Consider the following 17,139-nt stretch of genomic DNA (forward strand, 5'->3'; position numbering starts at 1 on the left):
GCAGTCCCTCCTCTAGATGTGGACGTGTGGCTCAGAACAGATGAGCAAAGGAGACGGCAAAGCCAGGAGGATGTCCTCACAGGTGGGATAGATATTGGGGGAACTATTTCAGCGGGGCACAGTGCGAGTGCGCAACTATGATCTGCTTCCCCACGGGACCCAATCTCGCAGGCAGGCTGCTTAAGAGACGCAGAAGCAGGTGTCATTTACTTTCATGCGTCTTTCCTTTCATCCATGTGTGTGCCAAGAAACGCAGTGTGTCAGGCCGCGTGACCAACTGAGGAGATGAAACACGGCTGCAGCTCAACACTGGTGTTAGGCTTGGAATACAAGGAAGTGAGGGATCTATAGGCCAGGGGTTTGTTTTGATAACCTTTTTACTCAATGTACTGCAGCACCTACAAATGGCTTTTCCTATTTCTCCTTCAAGGCAACTCAATCAATCAATCTGTCATCAGGAATACCAATCAAGCCAGCACCACCGACCTGATCCACAGCACAATAAATACAGTTAACAGGAACAGTATTTTATACTAACATATTATTAATATTGTCAATCTATAACTAGCATGAGGAAAACTGTTGAACACTTGCATTGTGGGAAGGCAGGCAGTCCACTGCTGGGACAAGGGCTGACTAACAGTGATCCAAGGATATGGGGGGGGGGTGACCAGGGACTGGGTGAGGGCATCCCATGGGTGCTCTGTGAGGCTCAATGGCTGGTGACTGCTCAAGCCCCAGCTGGGGAGAGGGAGAAGGGGTGAAGGAGGGGGTTAAGATGATTTTTTGGTGAAGGGAACGGCTTTTTCAGACAGACCGTGCACAGGGAAGGATCTGCTCTTTCTTAAGGGTCTTGTGACGGTCTCCGAGGCAGATGAGTTTCTCAAATGTTTGTCTGGAGTGGACGGTTGTGAGGACTTGGAAGTGGGGGGGGGAGCGGCATTTCCTGCTTTGAGAAGGACAGGACAAAGCTGTCAAACGCTGACAGCCCACTCTCACTGGGCCAGATCAGCCTGGCAAGTCGTGGGTCGTAACGGCTGTCGACACAGCGGGAGGTAATGGCACCGGTCCACAGGGCCACCTATACAGGACGGTGCCCACAATCGGTGGGGAGAGGTGGGCACAGTCAATGCCAGGCCACAGCTGCGAAGGTGGATTGGCAGTAGCGTAAACCATACTCCGCTGGGGACTTTTTTTTATGATTGTTATACAATAAAAGCAATAAAATCCCATCAGGAGTGAGTAGCGTTCGAGTTGGAAGTTGCCCAACTCTCTTCAGATTGCTGCAATTCACTCTCAAGACTTTGGCTTTTGCAGTCTACAGCGTTGGCGGAGGGCAGCGGGGTGGGGCAGCAGTTATACCCTGTAATTAATACCCGCATTGTTGTACCCGGGGTGTCTGGGTTCATATTCTCTGACCCAGAGAGGTTAGCAGAAGAGAGGCGGCGCTGGCAGCAGCTCGGCTCGGCGCCCTGTCAGTTAAACAAAGCCTATTGATCCCCCGGCGGGACCCACAGTTACACCGCCCCCCCTCTCCAGATAACGGAACAATAGCCCGTTCCCAAGCGACCGTTTAGAAGCGCTTGGAGGGGCAGAGAGGAGGGGGGGGCGGACGCTGCTGGAACAGCCCAGTGCACCCCCTCTCTCACACAATCATAGAGCCAGCGGGAACGGACTAGCTGCGCGATTTAAACTGCCCTCTGGTGCAGGACAACAACTCACAGGTCAGTTTGGCTTTTTCTCCCCACTTTCGCCATGTATATTAGTTGTATTCGTTTATTGTAGATGGAGTTCTCTCACAACTTGTAGTGGCTGTATGTGAGTGGGCGTGGGCTTGTTATTCTGTGTCAGCATCAAAAAAAAAAGCGTCCTCCTTTTCCAGTTGTTTTCCAGGAGGAGCAGACAGAAAACGCGTGTGATTTATGGTCCAGTCTCCCGGTCCCGGCGCCTGCATTATTCAGCGGTGCGCACTTTCTGCGCCGCTGTAAAGGCGCTCTCTGCGGAGTGGCGCGTCGGGCGCAGTTGGCTATATATAGGATACTGTAACAGGTTAGTGAAGCAGGGACGGTTACATTGCCGCACAGTGCCGCTCTGGGTGAAGTGCTGCCCTGCAAGACCCTGTTTTTGTCAAGAAGTTGCCCGTGCCTTGCTTGGGGGTGGGGGGGGGGATTTTAAATATCACCATACGCTCTTGTTGTTGTCTCACTCTTTAAATGAACCAGGTCACCACCAAGTCTATGGAAACAAACTCGTTTTGTGTATATAAAACCAGACTTGGTTTCCAATATAAACACAGCAGAAAGTGTTTTTTTTTTCCCTACTCACGCCAGCTACGCAGTTTCCCCGGCTATTGCGACACCGCGCCCCCCTCTGCGGGGTAGGAGGGACTGCGGGGCCGGGCTGTGTGGGGTTAAGTGCGGCGCTGGCCGGCTGGCAGGCCCGGGAGAGGCGCTCCGGCCCCCTCGGTCTCTGGTGGCTGACTTGGGCCGGGGCTCCGTGCGGGAGCTTCTTGGAGAGTGGACTGTCTTTTACCACAACCACTGTGATGAGGATGAGGATGAGGATGATGATGATATGCAACTGTGCTTTTAATGCTTGCACATTATATACGACTCTGTCCCAGTACACTGATGGCGTGAGAGTGGGGATAAGTTATGATCCAAGTTGCAAAAAAGTGCAATTCCCTTTTGATTTATTTATATAGGTATGTATGTATTTTTGTTGAGAAGACTAAGACCAAAAATGTCCCTGACTGGGAAGGAGTCCAAGCAGGTTGTCTGCTCCCCCAGCGCGGTGTGAGACTCTCTGCGCAGCCGTCTCTGCGCAGCTGTGTGAAGGAGATTTTCCTGAAAAGGCATCGAGGCGTGTGCGCTGCGGCTGTTCCTTCTCCAAGATAAACAGTACTTTTCGGTCTGAAATATTATTATTATTCTGTTAATAATAACAATAATACACTTTAATTTGATTGAATTCTGCTTTGTGGATCACATTCAAAATAAACATATTGCATCATGCATTTCAATGGGAGTTAACAATATAATGGTTTGTACAAGTACCCAATACTTAATAGCAGCTAAACCTGGAAAATCATGAATACATTATGGTTATTTAATTTTGTGGTCACTTGAGAAATAGATCACGTCTGACAGCTGACTATGACAGTGACTCCTTGACCACCAGTCCAGGTCAGAGTTCAGATGCAGGCATGTGACCGAGACCATGGGACTGTGGAGGACAGTCCGGTCAGTGGCTCTGCTGCCATGGTCAGATCAGGAGGGTCCCGAGGCCATGGTTTTAACAGCCCCTCTGTGGGGCTCTCGAACTCTGTTCCCAAGCCGTCAGACAGAAAGGTACAGAGTTGGGGTGGGTGGAGAATCGGGGAGCTTCTGGGCCCCGGGTTCGATTCTGTGCCTTGGGTATGTCGGCCTGTGTGGAGTGGGCCTGCTCTCCCCCGTAGCGGGGTGGGTTTTCTCTGGGGGCTCCGGTTTCTTCCCATAGCCCCAAAACAGGCTACTGAGGCTGACTTGCTAGAATTGCCCTGTAGTGATGTGTGTATGTGTGTGCCGCCTGGCATCCTGTCCAGGTGGCACTGCCTAATCGAGTGTGTGGGCGGAGTTATCAGCATAGTAGGTGAGCATTTAACAGTCTGGCCCTGGAGTACACTAGAGTGCAGAGGGAGATGGAGAGGGTGGGTGTAGGGTGTGCTGGGGCAGTGGTTGGAGGTGAGGGTTGTTTTGGTAAACTTGATGTCCCCTCCGCTCCCCAGCTCCACAGACACCCGTCTCCAAGGCTCCGTGACTCCCTGCCACACTTTTCCCCTTTTCTATCTGTCTCTCGGCGTCAGCAGCTTATTTACAGTTGGGAAGGAAGATCGGGAGACTTGGCTCCTGCGAGGGGTGAGCGTGGCTGGCGGCCAGCCTCGCTTGAGAGGGGGGGGCACCCTGGCCTCCTCCCTGGGATATTGATTTCCGCACACAGCACAGCCACAGTGATCTGTGTTCGCTTGCTGTGAAACCTCCCCGGTTAAACGGTCCGGGGGGGGGGGGGGCATTCTCCAAGCCCCCCCTGAAGCCACATGCACAACAGGTGATGTTTTTTTCCAGATATAGGATATCAGGTTTTGAGATCATGTTGCGCTGTAGGGGGGCTTCGTCCTGTGCGCTGCGGTGATGCTGACTGCTGACCCCTAACATATGGAGATCACAGGACACTCCCCGGACAGAACGCGCTGCTGACCAATCGGTACACAGACAAACATGAATTTATTTTCGTGGCTTGCACTTCCTCTTTTGGCCCGTCAAGTTAACAATAGCAACAGAACAGCTTTAACATTATACAAACTAAACTATGTTACAACATGGCACACTGCGGCATTAAAAAAAAAAAAATATATATATATATATATATATATATATATATACGCATTGAAGATCGCCACAAAGAAGTAGTGTTGTGAGCCCCGCCTCCCCGAGCAGGAGAAGAGTTTCCTTTAACTTCTAAATTTGAATGACCCCCCAAAACAGAATCACAGACACAGGGATGTGGGGTGACCCTTGAGGGAGGCTGTGTTGAGCTAACTTTGGCCCTCCCTGAGTGGCCCCCGGAGAGCGGCTGTGAGCAGCGATCTTTTCTGTGGTGCTCATCAGGGCTGGAGGCCGGCTGGGTGGGATTCCTTCCTTCCCTTCCTTAGGGAATATGCCTCTGTCTGCCTGTGTGTGTGTGTCCCTGTCTGTGTGTCCTCTCTCTCTCTGTGTGTCTCTGCCTCTCCAGGAGGTTTATGTGTGTGTCTGTGTCTCAGTGTTTCTGTGTCCGTGTCTCTATCTGATTGTGTCTCTTTCTCTCTCTCTCTCTCTCTCTCTCTCTCTCTGTGTGTATCCGTGTGTGTGTCTGTTTGTTTCCATGTGTCTCTGTTGTCTCTCTATCCGTGTGTGAATTTTTACAAATGTGTCTGTGTGTCTAGCAAGGCACGATTATGTGTGTGTGTGTGCGAGTGTGTGAGTGGCTGTGTGTGAGCAGGCTAGTGTCTAAGGGGGCCCCTAATCTGTCAAAAGAATGAGAGTGTGTGGTAGATGGCAGCTCTGTCTTGCTCTCCAGGTGTTGCCTGCGGGTGCTGAGCAGAGCCTCCCTGTGCCAACGCTTTCAACTCCCAGAGAGGGGAAACCTGAGCGAGTTTAATACATCTGATCCAGGGATCTCTGTCTCAGCTCCTGGAGGCACTGCGGCGTCGTGTGGTTATTGTTTATTGTAATCGTTTCTCTCCTTGGCACCATATCCGTCTCCTTTCCCCACTCTCTCTCTCTCCCTCCTCGCCACTCCCCCCTCCCCTCTCAGTGAAGTAACCTGGTTTGTGTATGCCTTAGGCACATACATCATTGTTTTAAAGCAGAGAAGTTTGAAATTCCACCAGACCAGCTGATCAGAGCAGCTGAGTGACTGGGAGGATGGGCTGGAGCAGTGGGCTGCCTGTGTGTGAGTCAGGGAGAGTTAAAGCATGTGTGAGAGGGGGAGTGGGGAGTGTGTGCGGCGCAGATTACAGCGCAGGACGCAATGTTCCCGTGTTGGAAGTTCCAGCATCGAGGAAGCGGCGTGCGATCCCACCCGGCGCCGCGGAAACTGCGGAGCTAGAGAGGCGAGGCGGAGTGGCGCATACCGGTGCCTCAGCCCTGCTAGTGTCTGTCCCGCCTGAGCTCTCCCAGTTTCCGATTGAACTGATATCTGTAGCACTTTAAAACAGTAGGGTCACTTTCAATGGGAACGCAAATCCATACTCATAGAAGTATCCGTCTCTTTGCAAGCTGAGCCATTTCAAAGTCAAATAAGTCAGTGAGAGTCTCGGTTCCAGTGCTGCGCACCACCGGGGTGTTGTGTTTGAAAGGAGGCCGGTGGGTTTCACTCTCACTTGGGCGGCCTGGCTGAGCTGTTGGACCGGATAGCTGTCCAGTGCTGCTGCATGGATGGGTGGGTGGGTTGGTAATAATGGTAATTAACAGTGGAAAACGCACATAACGCCAGCCGGAATGGTGTTGGGCTCTCCAAGACCAGGGCAGGGATTGCCCAATATAGCGTAATTTCAGTTTAGCACCACTGATAGACTGCAAGATCGTTGTTGCTCAACTTGGGAGGGGGGGGTCAGAGTTTCGCGATTGTTTACAACTGGTGGTGTGGGGGGAGGACGGAAACACTGGCACACACGCCCGACTCTCAATAGGAATCCATTCAATAATTAAAAAAACACTGGTATGACTAATAGACATCAGTGCTGCCTGAGCATTAACTGACAGGTCCAGTGCTCCAGACCAGGGGACACACCGGCGATCAAAACGCGTGTGGACGCTTTTCCCGTGTTTTCCCAGCGCTCCGCGCCCTGTGCGCAGTCCGGCGCCGTGTCTTGGCTCTCACCCCGCGCCGCTCCCCCTGCGAGTCGGCCGCCGTGAGCTCACAGACGCGCGTACGGGGGGAGAGGGGTGGCGGAGTGCGGCTCCTGCCCGGACAGTCAGCGCCTGGCCCGGCTGAGTGACGGTGTGGAGAGCGGGAGGAGCGTCTCCCTGCAGCCCGACTCCTGCGCGCCTCGGCTCGCCGCACCTGCAGCGCCGCCCGGTCCGGTCCGGTCCGGTCCGTGGAGGTCCAGCCGTCTCACCGCCTCTAGTTTGTTCTTTTCACCTCAGAGGACTAAGGTGGGACCGGTTTATAATCCGGACGGCAGCCCGCTGGACAGGTAACTGATGTTTGGTGAGCTAGCTAGCTAAATATGAATCCTATTAAAAATACATGCACGCTGGGATTTGTGAGAAAGGGGTGTGTGTGTTGGGGGGGGGGTGCATTTGGGAATTTCATCACCAGTCGGATGTTAATGGTGTAAAAAAAAAATCTAATGTATAGTTTGTGTATCATTTAATGCTTTTAATTATGCAATGGCAGGCATTTTTCGGTTGCCTAGTCTGCGGTGTCGTTCGCTGCAGACCTGGGCAGGTGAGGGGAGTGGGCTGCTGTATTTTGCGGTAGGCTATTGTGCAACCTTGTATCAAGTGTTTTAACCACAAATAACCCTGCAATACACAGCCTGGGCCAAGACACGCAACTGCATGGGTTTGGGGTTTGAAATGCGTTGGTACCGACGAGGCGTAGCAAAGATTAAGGCTGTATATTTGGGTCTGTGCGGAAGAACAACACCGGCAATGGACGCGGTTCCTTACAGATTGATGAGCGAAATGCGAGGTGGAGGGCAGCCCGAGCCGAGCCGAGTCCAGACGAGCCCACACGCCGGTTCGGTTAATAACAAGTGACGGGCGGCTGGGCTGCGTGCTGGAGAGGGTTAGCAGTCACAGGCTCCTGACGCGGCGTGTTGGTCAGAGATTTCAAAAGTTGAATGAAGTCTTAAGGAGAGAAAAAACAAGCTTGCAGTCGGCTTGGTTTGAGATTTCATGTATTTTTGCGGATTTAAGAATAGTGCGTTCTACCGTTCCAGTGCGTCTGTCAGATCTGAAGCGTTCTGATGGGCGCCGTTCCGAGCTCACTGCGACTCAGTGCGTGTGCGTTTATATCCCGTCGTCCTCGCAATACAAATGTCACAATCCGACGAACTTCCGCGTGTAACAGTAAATATTATTTTGAAAATCTTATTTCCCAAATCAAAACGTGGACCTGCCTGCGAAACCTCGATTACACACCTGTACCCGACACTTCATCAGTAGAAAGTGGCATCTGACCATGATGGCAATCGCCGGTAGGTCCATTTTTCTGTGGTCTAGCCAGTTTGATTTATTTGCAATAGTTTCCGTGTACTGCTTTATAGTATCAATTCATATGCAATCTTTTCTGGCGTTATTCTACAGCTGTTTTTTTTATCACTCTGTGTAAAACAATAAAAGCGTTTCAGAGTTCAGGCGGTTACCTGATCTGATGTCTCTTTATTGTCTCTTTACTGCAACAATCGCACACGGGCGGCTTGCAGTTCAGCTGCTGGTGGGTGAGGTGGGGGGGACAGTGCCGTATTGTTCTCCTTGCCAAGGCCGTGCGAGAGACTTGACTGCAAAATAGTTACATAACTTGTTTTGATATTTCTAATATATTTTCAAAATTCACTGCCGTTACATAACGAGACGCGATATTCCCTTTTCGGACCTCTGCATCTGCATAGCTTCAGAGCCCCCCTGACTGTCGGTGTCGAGTCCGGTTCAGAGCCTGCGTGTAACCGGGACCCAGGGCAAGCTCCCACGTTTCTCGGCCCCTGTCAGAGGGGGGCGTCACTTCGTCGTGCCCCGGAGGGCTGGGTGTTGGCGCGCTGTAGAACGGGCTGCTTTTCAGCCGTCCGAAAGTGGCAGATAGTTCTGTGAAAGTTGTTTTGGTTGAATAAGATTGTAAACGCACGGCATTCGCACTGGCTTTCACTGAAGACCCAGCGAGCTCCACTCTGCCCCCTGGCGGGTAGGCAGCACAGTTTGTTTGTTGACTTGATTGACCATGTTTCCCCCTGCTTTCAGGAATTGCGTGCTAAAAAAATGTATGTATGCAAAAATCTCTGCAGCATCAAGTTAATACAAGTCAAGGAAAACAGATTCCACGGTTTACCTGAGAAACCCTTTTCCATTGGAAATCTAGGTTATTATTATTTATGTCAGATGCCCTGAAATCACCACACACAATGCACAACTGTTTACAGTGCTGGTTTCACACTGTAGAGATTGGCACTTCTCTCCCTGCTAGAAGTTTACTCTGTCCAGGGCTGCAGACCCTGCTGTACTGGACTGTGCTGTAGAACACTATCCTGCATACATCAGAGAGTGCCAAAGGAACCATCGCTCCACGCCTACTGTGATATCCTCGGTCGCAGTGCTGTGATCCTTCTCCTTGAGAGCAAGACAAGCGTTGAAAGGAAAATCACAGGGAGATGTTTGCGTGCAACCTGCGCCCCCCCCACCCTTCCCCCTCAAGCTGGAAACCCCAGATGGGTGATGTCACGAGCTAAGCATGCCAGGCTCTCGCACCCACCTCTCTGTTTAGCTCGGGGGTTCGGCCCGTGTGCAGGCAGGGCACCGATCACAGAGGCACCGCTCTTATTGGGTGGGAGACGGCGCACAGGTGGGGTGGAGGCCACCTGCTGTCCAGCCAAGACCGACCTGTGTCACATTGCCCCCCCTACCACCACCGTGCGCAGAGACAGAGTGCAGAGACGGGTCAGAACAGGCGCAGTCAGCGCAGCGGCTCCCCGGGAATTCCTGGAATCTCCCTCAGCAACAAAGGGCAATTGGGATGGGTTTTTAGTTGAACTACTGTAATGAGGGGTTTAACAAGACTGACATGGTTGCACGCATGCACGCATACACACACACACACACACGCATACACTCATAGTTGCACACAAACAATTGCACACTTATTTGCATGCATTCACTCAGACACACACACACTCTAATGACACTCTCACTCGTGCATACTCTCCCCCCACCTCCCCACATGAACACACACGCAGGGAAAGACTGTAGCTTGTGTGATTTCTCTCAACAGAACAATTGCATTAACACACACACTCCCCCGCCCTCCTGCCCCAGCTGTGTAGTGTACTGTGCTTGCTGTTGGGATGCTGCCAGTTTGAGGCTGTCTGTTAGACCACAGACTGACAGTTGCTCTCTCTCCCATGGGGGTGGCAGGGGGGGGTGGCAGGGGGGGTGGCCCACTGCCATGCAAACCAGCAGAGGTGATGTTTACCCCAACTGATCACAACCGAAAACATCTTTGCATGGGATCACAGTGGCACGTTATTTTCCAATTTCTTTTTATTAAAAAAATTATATATTTTAAGTGTTAGAGGAGTCACAGAGCTAGCCCACACTCCTGTGACTCCTGCTTGCTGTTGCCCAGATGACAGTGCCCAGTTGAAGCCCCCCACCCAACCTGTTGATGCCCTGAGGGGGTCATTTCTAGCAGGGGGGGCAGAAGAAAACGAAAGTAAAATAAAATAACAGAGCCTTGTGGTTAAGCTTGTTTTCTGTTCTTCATCAGAGCAATAGAGCTTGTATGTTGATTGCTGTTTTTATTTAATATTGTTGTCCCTTCGCACCTTTCTGGTATTGGAGCGTTAAAGCTGGGCAGCGTTTCAATCCACATTTGATGCACGATATTAAACTCCCACTGTCCCTGCTGTCTGTCCCGCAGGTCAGTTCGAGGGGGTGTTGGGCTTGATCCAAACGGCCAGCCCTCATCAACCGGAGTCCTTCCCCACGGGACCGCACCGCCCGCCTCAGCCTGCCCTGCGAGAGAAGCGTTCTCGAGCAGCTACACGAAGACCAGCAGTCCCCACCCCCCCACCTCTGTTAGTCAATCCACCACTCGGAGCCCCCCTACCCACCCCTGCCAAGGCAAGGATCTGTCCTGATTCTGTCCCTTCTGCTCCTGGAAAAACAGCTTCCTCCCCAGAGTTAGAGAAAGAGAGACAGAGATCTATAATTCATTAAAAATCTGGAATAGCTTGGTTGATATTTTTTTAAACTTATCCTCTGATCTGTGCCTTTTGAGAGAGAGAGAGAGAGAGAGAGAGAGAGAGAGAGATCCATCTATCTTGTTCTATCTGAGGAGAAGTTTGTTGATATTCTACATACATCAATTAAATAAATTCCTTAAACTGATCATAGTGAGAATTATAATACTTTTTTTTTTTTTATATAAAACAACCACAAACTAAATCAAAACCCTGGATTCTCTAGGCATGTCGGCCAAGGCGCCCATCTACCTGAAGCGGGGCAGCCGCAAGGGCAAGAAAGAGAAGCTGCGGGACCTGCTGTCGTCGGACATGATCAGCCCCCCACTGGGCGACTTCCGCCACACCATCCACATCGGCGGCAGCGGCGGCGAGGACGACGTCTTCGGGGACCTGTCCTTCCTGCAGGGCAAGTTCCACCTGCTGCCGGGCCGGACGGGACACAGCCTGTCCCAGCGCTCCAGCCAGTACGGCGAGCCCTTCCTCTTCACCCGCACCTCCAGCGTCTGCGGCCACCCGGGCAACGGCAGCCCCTGCGCGGACAGCTCCCCCCTGCTGAAGAACGCCATCTCTCTGCCTGTCATCGGGGGGGTGCAGGCCCTCACCCTCCCGTCCGCCCCAGCCCCCACCCCTCAGCCCTCCCCTCCCGCCCTGACTCAGGCGCCCCCTCCCGCCCTGACTCAGGCTCCCCCTCCCAAGCCTCCCAGACTGCACCTGGAGGACAAAGCCACTGCCCCGCCGCTCCCCACTCCCCCGGCCGCCCGCCTCCAGGACCCCTTCCCCCCGGAGGAGGCCGCCCCAGAGGAGCCCTACCTGTCCCACGCCGGCTCGCTGCTCTCCCTGCACCTGGACCTGGGCCCTTCCATCCTGGACGACGTGCTGCAGATCATGGACCAGCACCAGGTGGGGAGCCTCAATGGCAACTGTCTGCACAGCGCCCGGCAGGAGATCTTCACCTGATGGGGAGGAGGAGGCTGGGGGTGGTGTAGCTGGACAAACACGCGCTCAATCTCACCCCATCCCCTCCCCGATCTCCAGATTCCCTGTCCCTCTGCCTCCCCTGGTCTTTCCACCCATCATTCTCTTCTCTGTGGAGTCAGATCCATCTGTGTTGGGAGGAGACTTTTGTTGCGTGGCGGATGCTTGGTTCCTGTCTGTCTCTCCCACTGGTATAACATAGAACACACACACATCACACACACACTCGCACACGACAGAGCCACGGTCCAGATTTTGCTGGAGACCCACCTGTCCTTAGATTGTTTTGCTCTGTGGGAGGTGCTGAAGTCTGAGGGATTCTCTCCTGGGTTAGCTGGGCCTGGGGTTGGACCTCTGCTACCTGCAAATCTCTCTGGAATGGGAAGGGGAAAGGAGAGGGAGAGAGAGACTCGCAGCATCTGACTGTTTCCAGCGGTCGGTCTGCAGCCCTGGTTCTGGAGAGACGCAGTTCCTGACTTACGGAAGTACCTGGAGGCTCAGTGGGAACACAAAGCCCAAGACCTACCCCTCCTCTCGGACCAGAGCTGGGAGCCACTGCTCCTTCCCACAGACTGTGGCTTTCAAAGTCCTTATAGCTTGTCTTAACATCCTGGGATATATTATTATTAATATTGTATATACGGCATTTAAATTGCTATGGTGGTTAATTGGGACAGAACAGAAAGATCCAACTACAATTTTTTTACATAGTTTTCTTAGATTTGTACATTTTAATTACGATGTGTTTTCTAGGGCTTTTTTCTGGTTTTACTGCTGAACTCCTTATGGCAGAAAATACACCCCCTCACATACGCAGTCTTTCTTCACCCTCCCACACACAACTGCACTGTAATCTTCAATTACCAATCTACTTTTTCTTTTTTTTTTCTTCCCCACCCTGAGGACAAGATCTGTCATTTGAAATGTCTGCAAAAACGTGTGTGTGTATGTGTATATATATACTGTATATATAATATATTTTTTGCCTTATAGTACTGTATTGTATACCAGCTAGGGCACTTCGCAGTTTATCTGGTTTGCACTGTTACTGTTGTCCATTCCTTCTCGGACACAGCAATAGTCACAGCGACGGGCGTTAGTCAACAGAGTATTTTTTCCAAGAGGCACAAGACCAGTCTGGGTAAGAAGCTTGCAGTGTCCAGCACAGTCTGGTCTGATCTGGTCCGGTACAAGCTGGGCTGCAATGGGGGACACTCCGATCTGTACTGCAAAAACCTAAATAAAAAAATACAATTCTTGGCTCGTCCTTGGAGTCTAGTCTAGAGTGCTCACCCAGTTTAGGCACAAATGTGGTGTCGGCCTCTCCCTGCACAATTTTTCTATTCTACATATTTATTTTGTATCCATGGAGCAATACAATGCCAAATGGCCTCTCTCAGGTCTAGGGACTGACGTGTAATGGTGTCTCCGTGATCAGACATTAGCAGTCGGTGTGAGGTTTCCTTTTTCGGCGCACAAACAGCGGTGCGGCGTTCCTGGGCGACACGAGGGTTCAAGATGATGGGGTGGAGGGGAACTGGCCCTTGCAGTGATTTTTCCGGCCTGTGACTTGCACTGCTTCGCTCCCAGGCCTCTGCCCAGCCTCCGTCAATCGCAACTGATCTCGACTGCAATAAACCCCATCGCCTGTCAGTTCAAGGCAGCGGGCCAGACAAACGTCAATTGGAATCCAGGAATAGTTTTGACGGCTGGACATGAACTATGAACCGTAAAGGGATCAATTCGGGCCAGATCACCCCAGGAGGACCGACCGTATTCCCTTCATATCCCTATTGACACCTTCCTGTGTGTCTCTATGGGAGCAGAGACCCTTGGACGTCAGACTATTTAAGTGACTGAGTTGATGGGAACGCGGGACAGTATTTGGACGAAACACTGCACAGATTATCAATCAATGGAGACGCCATGCCACATCTTACTGGGCGCTCCCACGTTCTGCAATAGAGACTGCAAACTGTATTCTTAGTTTTTTTTCTAACAAGTGGGGATATTTTTATACTGGGGCCTTAGCAGGAATAGATGCACGCACTAGCCAGTCCAGTCCTGGAAACTGTAATTGATGATTAATCAAACGCTTTCTAAAAAAAACAAGAAAATAAATGATTTTGTCCAGTAAAACTTTGATTCACTTTGCGTCTTGAGATTATTTTTTACGTTCATCCATCTTTCCTGTCTTTCACCTTGATCTCTTTTCCTTTGACTTTTATACTGGCTTTTCTTCCTACTTTTTCTAACTGTCGGAGTGTGTGTATGTGCGTGTCTTGTTGTCTGTGTGCAAGTGTATTCCCGTGAGAGCGTGACGGTGTGTACGTGTGTGTGAGGGTATGTTACTAAAGCATAGGGAAATCAATTATTTAAAAGTCAATTCGTTTTTGAAGCACATGAGTTTCCAAAAATGTAATTCTAACATCAAAAGTCACTTTGATGTTATTTTATTTTTTTGCAAACAATTTTGGAACGACTTCTGCCAGCTAATGAAACGGATGTTGTGAAATTGTATTCTGATAGTGTACTGCATAGGGTTCAACTGACCTTCATTTCTACTCAGAGGATTGCACATGTGTGAGAGTGTGTCTCTGTTTGTGTGTGTGTGTGTAAGTGTGTGTTATGCAGTACTGGGTTTGAACAGCCGTGGGAATGACTCCAGCTCCGGCTTTGTTAACAGAGCGACTCTGGAGGGAGCAGCCACTGACCCCAGGAGCAGCCGAGGCCTGGGAACTGAGGGGGGCAGGGAGAGGGAGAGGGAGAGGGAGCGATGGGGGGCAGGAGGGAGAGAGAAAAGTGAAGGAGAGATGGAAGGAAAGACAGTGGGGAAGGGACAAATTCAGAAGGGGGGGTGAGAGTGTGTAAAGTGTAAAAAGGATTTTAGTTTTCAACAAGGCCAACAGTAGGCCTCAACTGTATTATACTACAGTGCTATATTATATTGTAGTACTACATTTGGGTGCAGAAAACCAGTATGTTTTACATTGGAACAGCTTTCAGCACTGTGGGGACTATAGAATAGTATAGGGGCCCAGGCTGGAGCCAGCGCTGTGGGGACTATAGTATAGTATAGGGGCCCAGACTGTAGCCAGCGCTGTGGGGACTATAGTATAGTATAGGGGCCCAGACTGGAGCCAGCGCTGTGGGGTCTATAGTATAGTATAGGGGCCCAGACTGGAGCCAGCGCTGTGGGGACTATAGTATAGGGGTCCAGACTGGAGCCAGCGCTGTGGGGATTATAGTATAGTATAGTATAGGGGCCCAGACTGGAGGCGGCGCTGTGGGGATTATAGTATAGTATAGGACTATAGTATAGTATAGGGGCCAGACTGGAGCCAGCGCTCTGGGGACTATAGTATAGTATAGGGGCCAGACTGGAGCCAGTGCCGTGGGAACTATAGTATAGTATAGGGGCCCGGACTGGAGCCAGCACTGTGGGGACTATAGTATAGTATAGGACCCAGACTGGAGCCAGTGCTGTGGGGACTATTGTATAATTTAGGGACCAAGACTGGAGCCAGCGCTGTAGGGATTATAGTATAGTATAGTATAGGGGCCCAGACTGGAGCCAGCGCTGTGGGGACAATAGTATAGTATAGGGGCCCAGACTGGAGCCAGCGCTGTGGGGACTATAGTATAGTATAGGGGCCCGGACTGGAGCCAGCGCTGTGGGGACTATAGTATAGTATAGGGGCCAGACTGGAGCCAGCGCTGTGGGGACTATAGTATAGTATAGGGGCCCGGACTGGAGCCAGCACTGTGGGGACTATTGTATAATTTAGGGACCAAGACTGGAGCCAGCGCTGTAGGGATTATAGTATAGTATAGTATAGGGGCCCAGACTGGAGCCAGCGCTGTGGGGACTATAGTATAGTATAGGGGCCCAGACTGGAGCCAGCGCTGTGGGGACTATAGTATAGTATAGGGGCCCGGACTGGAGCCAGCGCTGTGGGGACTATAGTATAGTATAGGGGCCCGGACTGGAGCTAGCACTGTGGGGACTATTGTATAATTTAGGGACCAAGACTGGAGCCAGCGCTGTAGGGATTATAGTATAGTATAGGGGCCCAGACTGGAGCCAGCGCTGTGGGGACTATAGTATAGTATAGGGGCCAGACTGGAGCCAGCGCCGTGTGGCCTTTTCCCCCCTGCAAATTGTTGACTTATGTAACACAAGGGGAAAAAAACATTTCAATAACTTTTTAATTAATTTTCCATGTCGACAATCGAAAAATGATAAACCCCACACTTTTTGCCTCCATTGTGCAGCCCCTTTGACAAACTGTCCTATATTAATCCCCCCCTCTCTTTCCCCTGTGAACTAGCCGTGTGTGAATGAATTGTGCTGCCTGAATAGGGAGCTGGAAAATGCCAGGGCCTTGATTGAACAGCAGCCTCTGTATGCTGTGTGGGGCCCTCCATTCACGAAGCCTCTCTGGGTTTTGTGTGAGAAGAGAAAGCAAGTGAGGGGGAAAAAAAAAACCTCCACACCAAATAGAAGAAAACAAAAACTGAGGCCCTGTTTTGCCTTCCCTCTCTCCCTCTCCCTCTCCCTCTCCCTCTCTCTCTTTCTCTCTCCCTCTCCCTCTCTCTCTTTCTCTCTCTCCTAGCAGCCCCCTGGTTCACTGGCTTTGTTGCCATGGTTACGCCACTATGGGGCTGCAGTGCTTGTGTTTTGAGTTTTTTGTTTTTGTTATTTTTTCTTTTCAGGCACAAACCAGGATCACTTCCTCTCCCTGAACTCTGTTTTTTCTCTCCTAGTCCAACCAACCCCACCTCCCCAGTACCACAGCTGCCTCCCATTTGAGGAAATATTCAACTTTTTGGGGTATATTTTTCCAGAAATACATGAAACTGCTATGATCATGGTAGATTTGTGCAGGCTGTGCTTGTGCGAGAGTGTGCGTTTGTGTGGGGGATCTGTACCTGTGGGATCTGCCAGTCATTTCTGTGTGAGTGTGTTGGTGTGACTATGTCTATAAATATTTGTGTGCATGTGTGTGTGATTTCAGTTGCTCATCCAATGAAAACCTTCAACATCTTGTATTCGATTTACTGGGCTGCACCAGCACACACGGGACACACACACATCCTCAGGGCCGACCGCTCTGTGCGATATATCCTCCTCTCTGTGCAGCGCCACCTCGATGTAGCAGAATGAAATCTTGACAGTCCCCCTGGCAGAGTGTCTCTCTCGCCCAGGCGTCTCTTTCCTGTGGGTGGTTGTGCGTGGGTAAGTGTGGGACACCCTGTCCTACTGACCCCGAACACTTTGGAGAGACTGCAGGGGGTCATACACTAGGGAGTGACTAAAACAGTTGGCAGTATAAAAAAGACATCCTGTTCTTGTTGTAGATTTTTCTTCTTCTTAGTTTCTTAACCCTTACAGTTGACACATTCTTCAAAGCATTAAAAATTGCACCATAAGCCTACGTCCCAGAACATATGAGCTAAGACTAGTACCAAACCCAGTTGAGCCCAATGCCCAGGGTGTGCCAAGGGGCAGGGCTGGGGGTATCCATGGTACAGAAGCACTTATGCTCAGGTTATTTAACCCAGAATGCATCTCTGCTGTAACGTGTATGTTTTGTGTGATTCTGTGTGTCTCTACCTGTGTGTATTTATGTCTGTGTGTCTGTCTCTGTGTGTGTTGTCTGTGTGTATTTTAAATTGTCTCTGTT

General features: G+C 51.0%; 1 protein-coding gene across 4 annotated transcripts; it reads left to right on the forward strand.

The window, feature by feature from the left end:
• The first annotated feature begins 1,627 nt into the window (after positions 1 to 1,627).
• On the forward strand, positions 1,628 to 13,597 carry cdc42ep2 (CDC42 effector protein (Rho GTPase binding) 2). 4 transcript variants are annotated; one of them, XM_066718773.1, is made up of 3 exons: positions 1,628 to 1,724; positions 10,153 to 10,355; positions 10,701 to 13,597. In XM_066718773.1, exon 3 carries the CDS (start codon positions 10,703 to 10,705, stop codon positions 11,432 to 11,434), a length of 732 nt encoding a protein of 243 aa, XP_066574870.1. In that variant the 5' UTR covers positions 1,628 to 1,724; positions 10,153 to 10,355; positions 10,701 to 10,702; the 3' UTR covers positions 11,435 to 13,597. The 4 variants fall into 4 exon arrangements, with proteins under 4 accessions (XP_066574870.1, XP_066574871.1, XP_066574872.1 ...); XM_066718774.1 differs by lacking the exon at positions 1,628 to 1,724 and adding an exon at positions 1,896 to 2,049; XM_066718775.1 differs by lacking the exon at positions 1,628 to 1,724 and adding an exon at positions 5,298 to 6,729.
• The last annotated feature ends 3,542 nt before the right edge of the window (positions 13,598 to 17,139 follow it).

Source organism: Amia ocellicauda, chromosome 12, assembly GCF_036373705.1.
Source record: "Amia ocellicauda isolate fAmiCal2 chromosome 12, fAmiCal2.hap1, whole genome shotgun sequence".
In the NCBI taxonomy this organism is placed as follows: domain Eukaryota; kingdom Metazoa; phylum Chordata; class Actinopteri; order Amiiformes; family Amiidae; genus Amia; species Amia ocellicauda.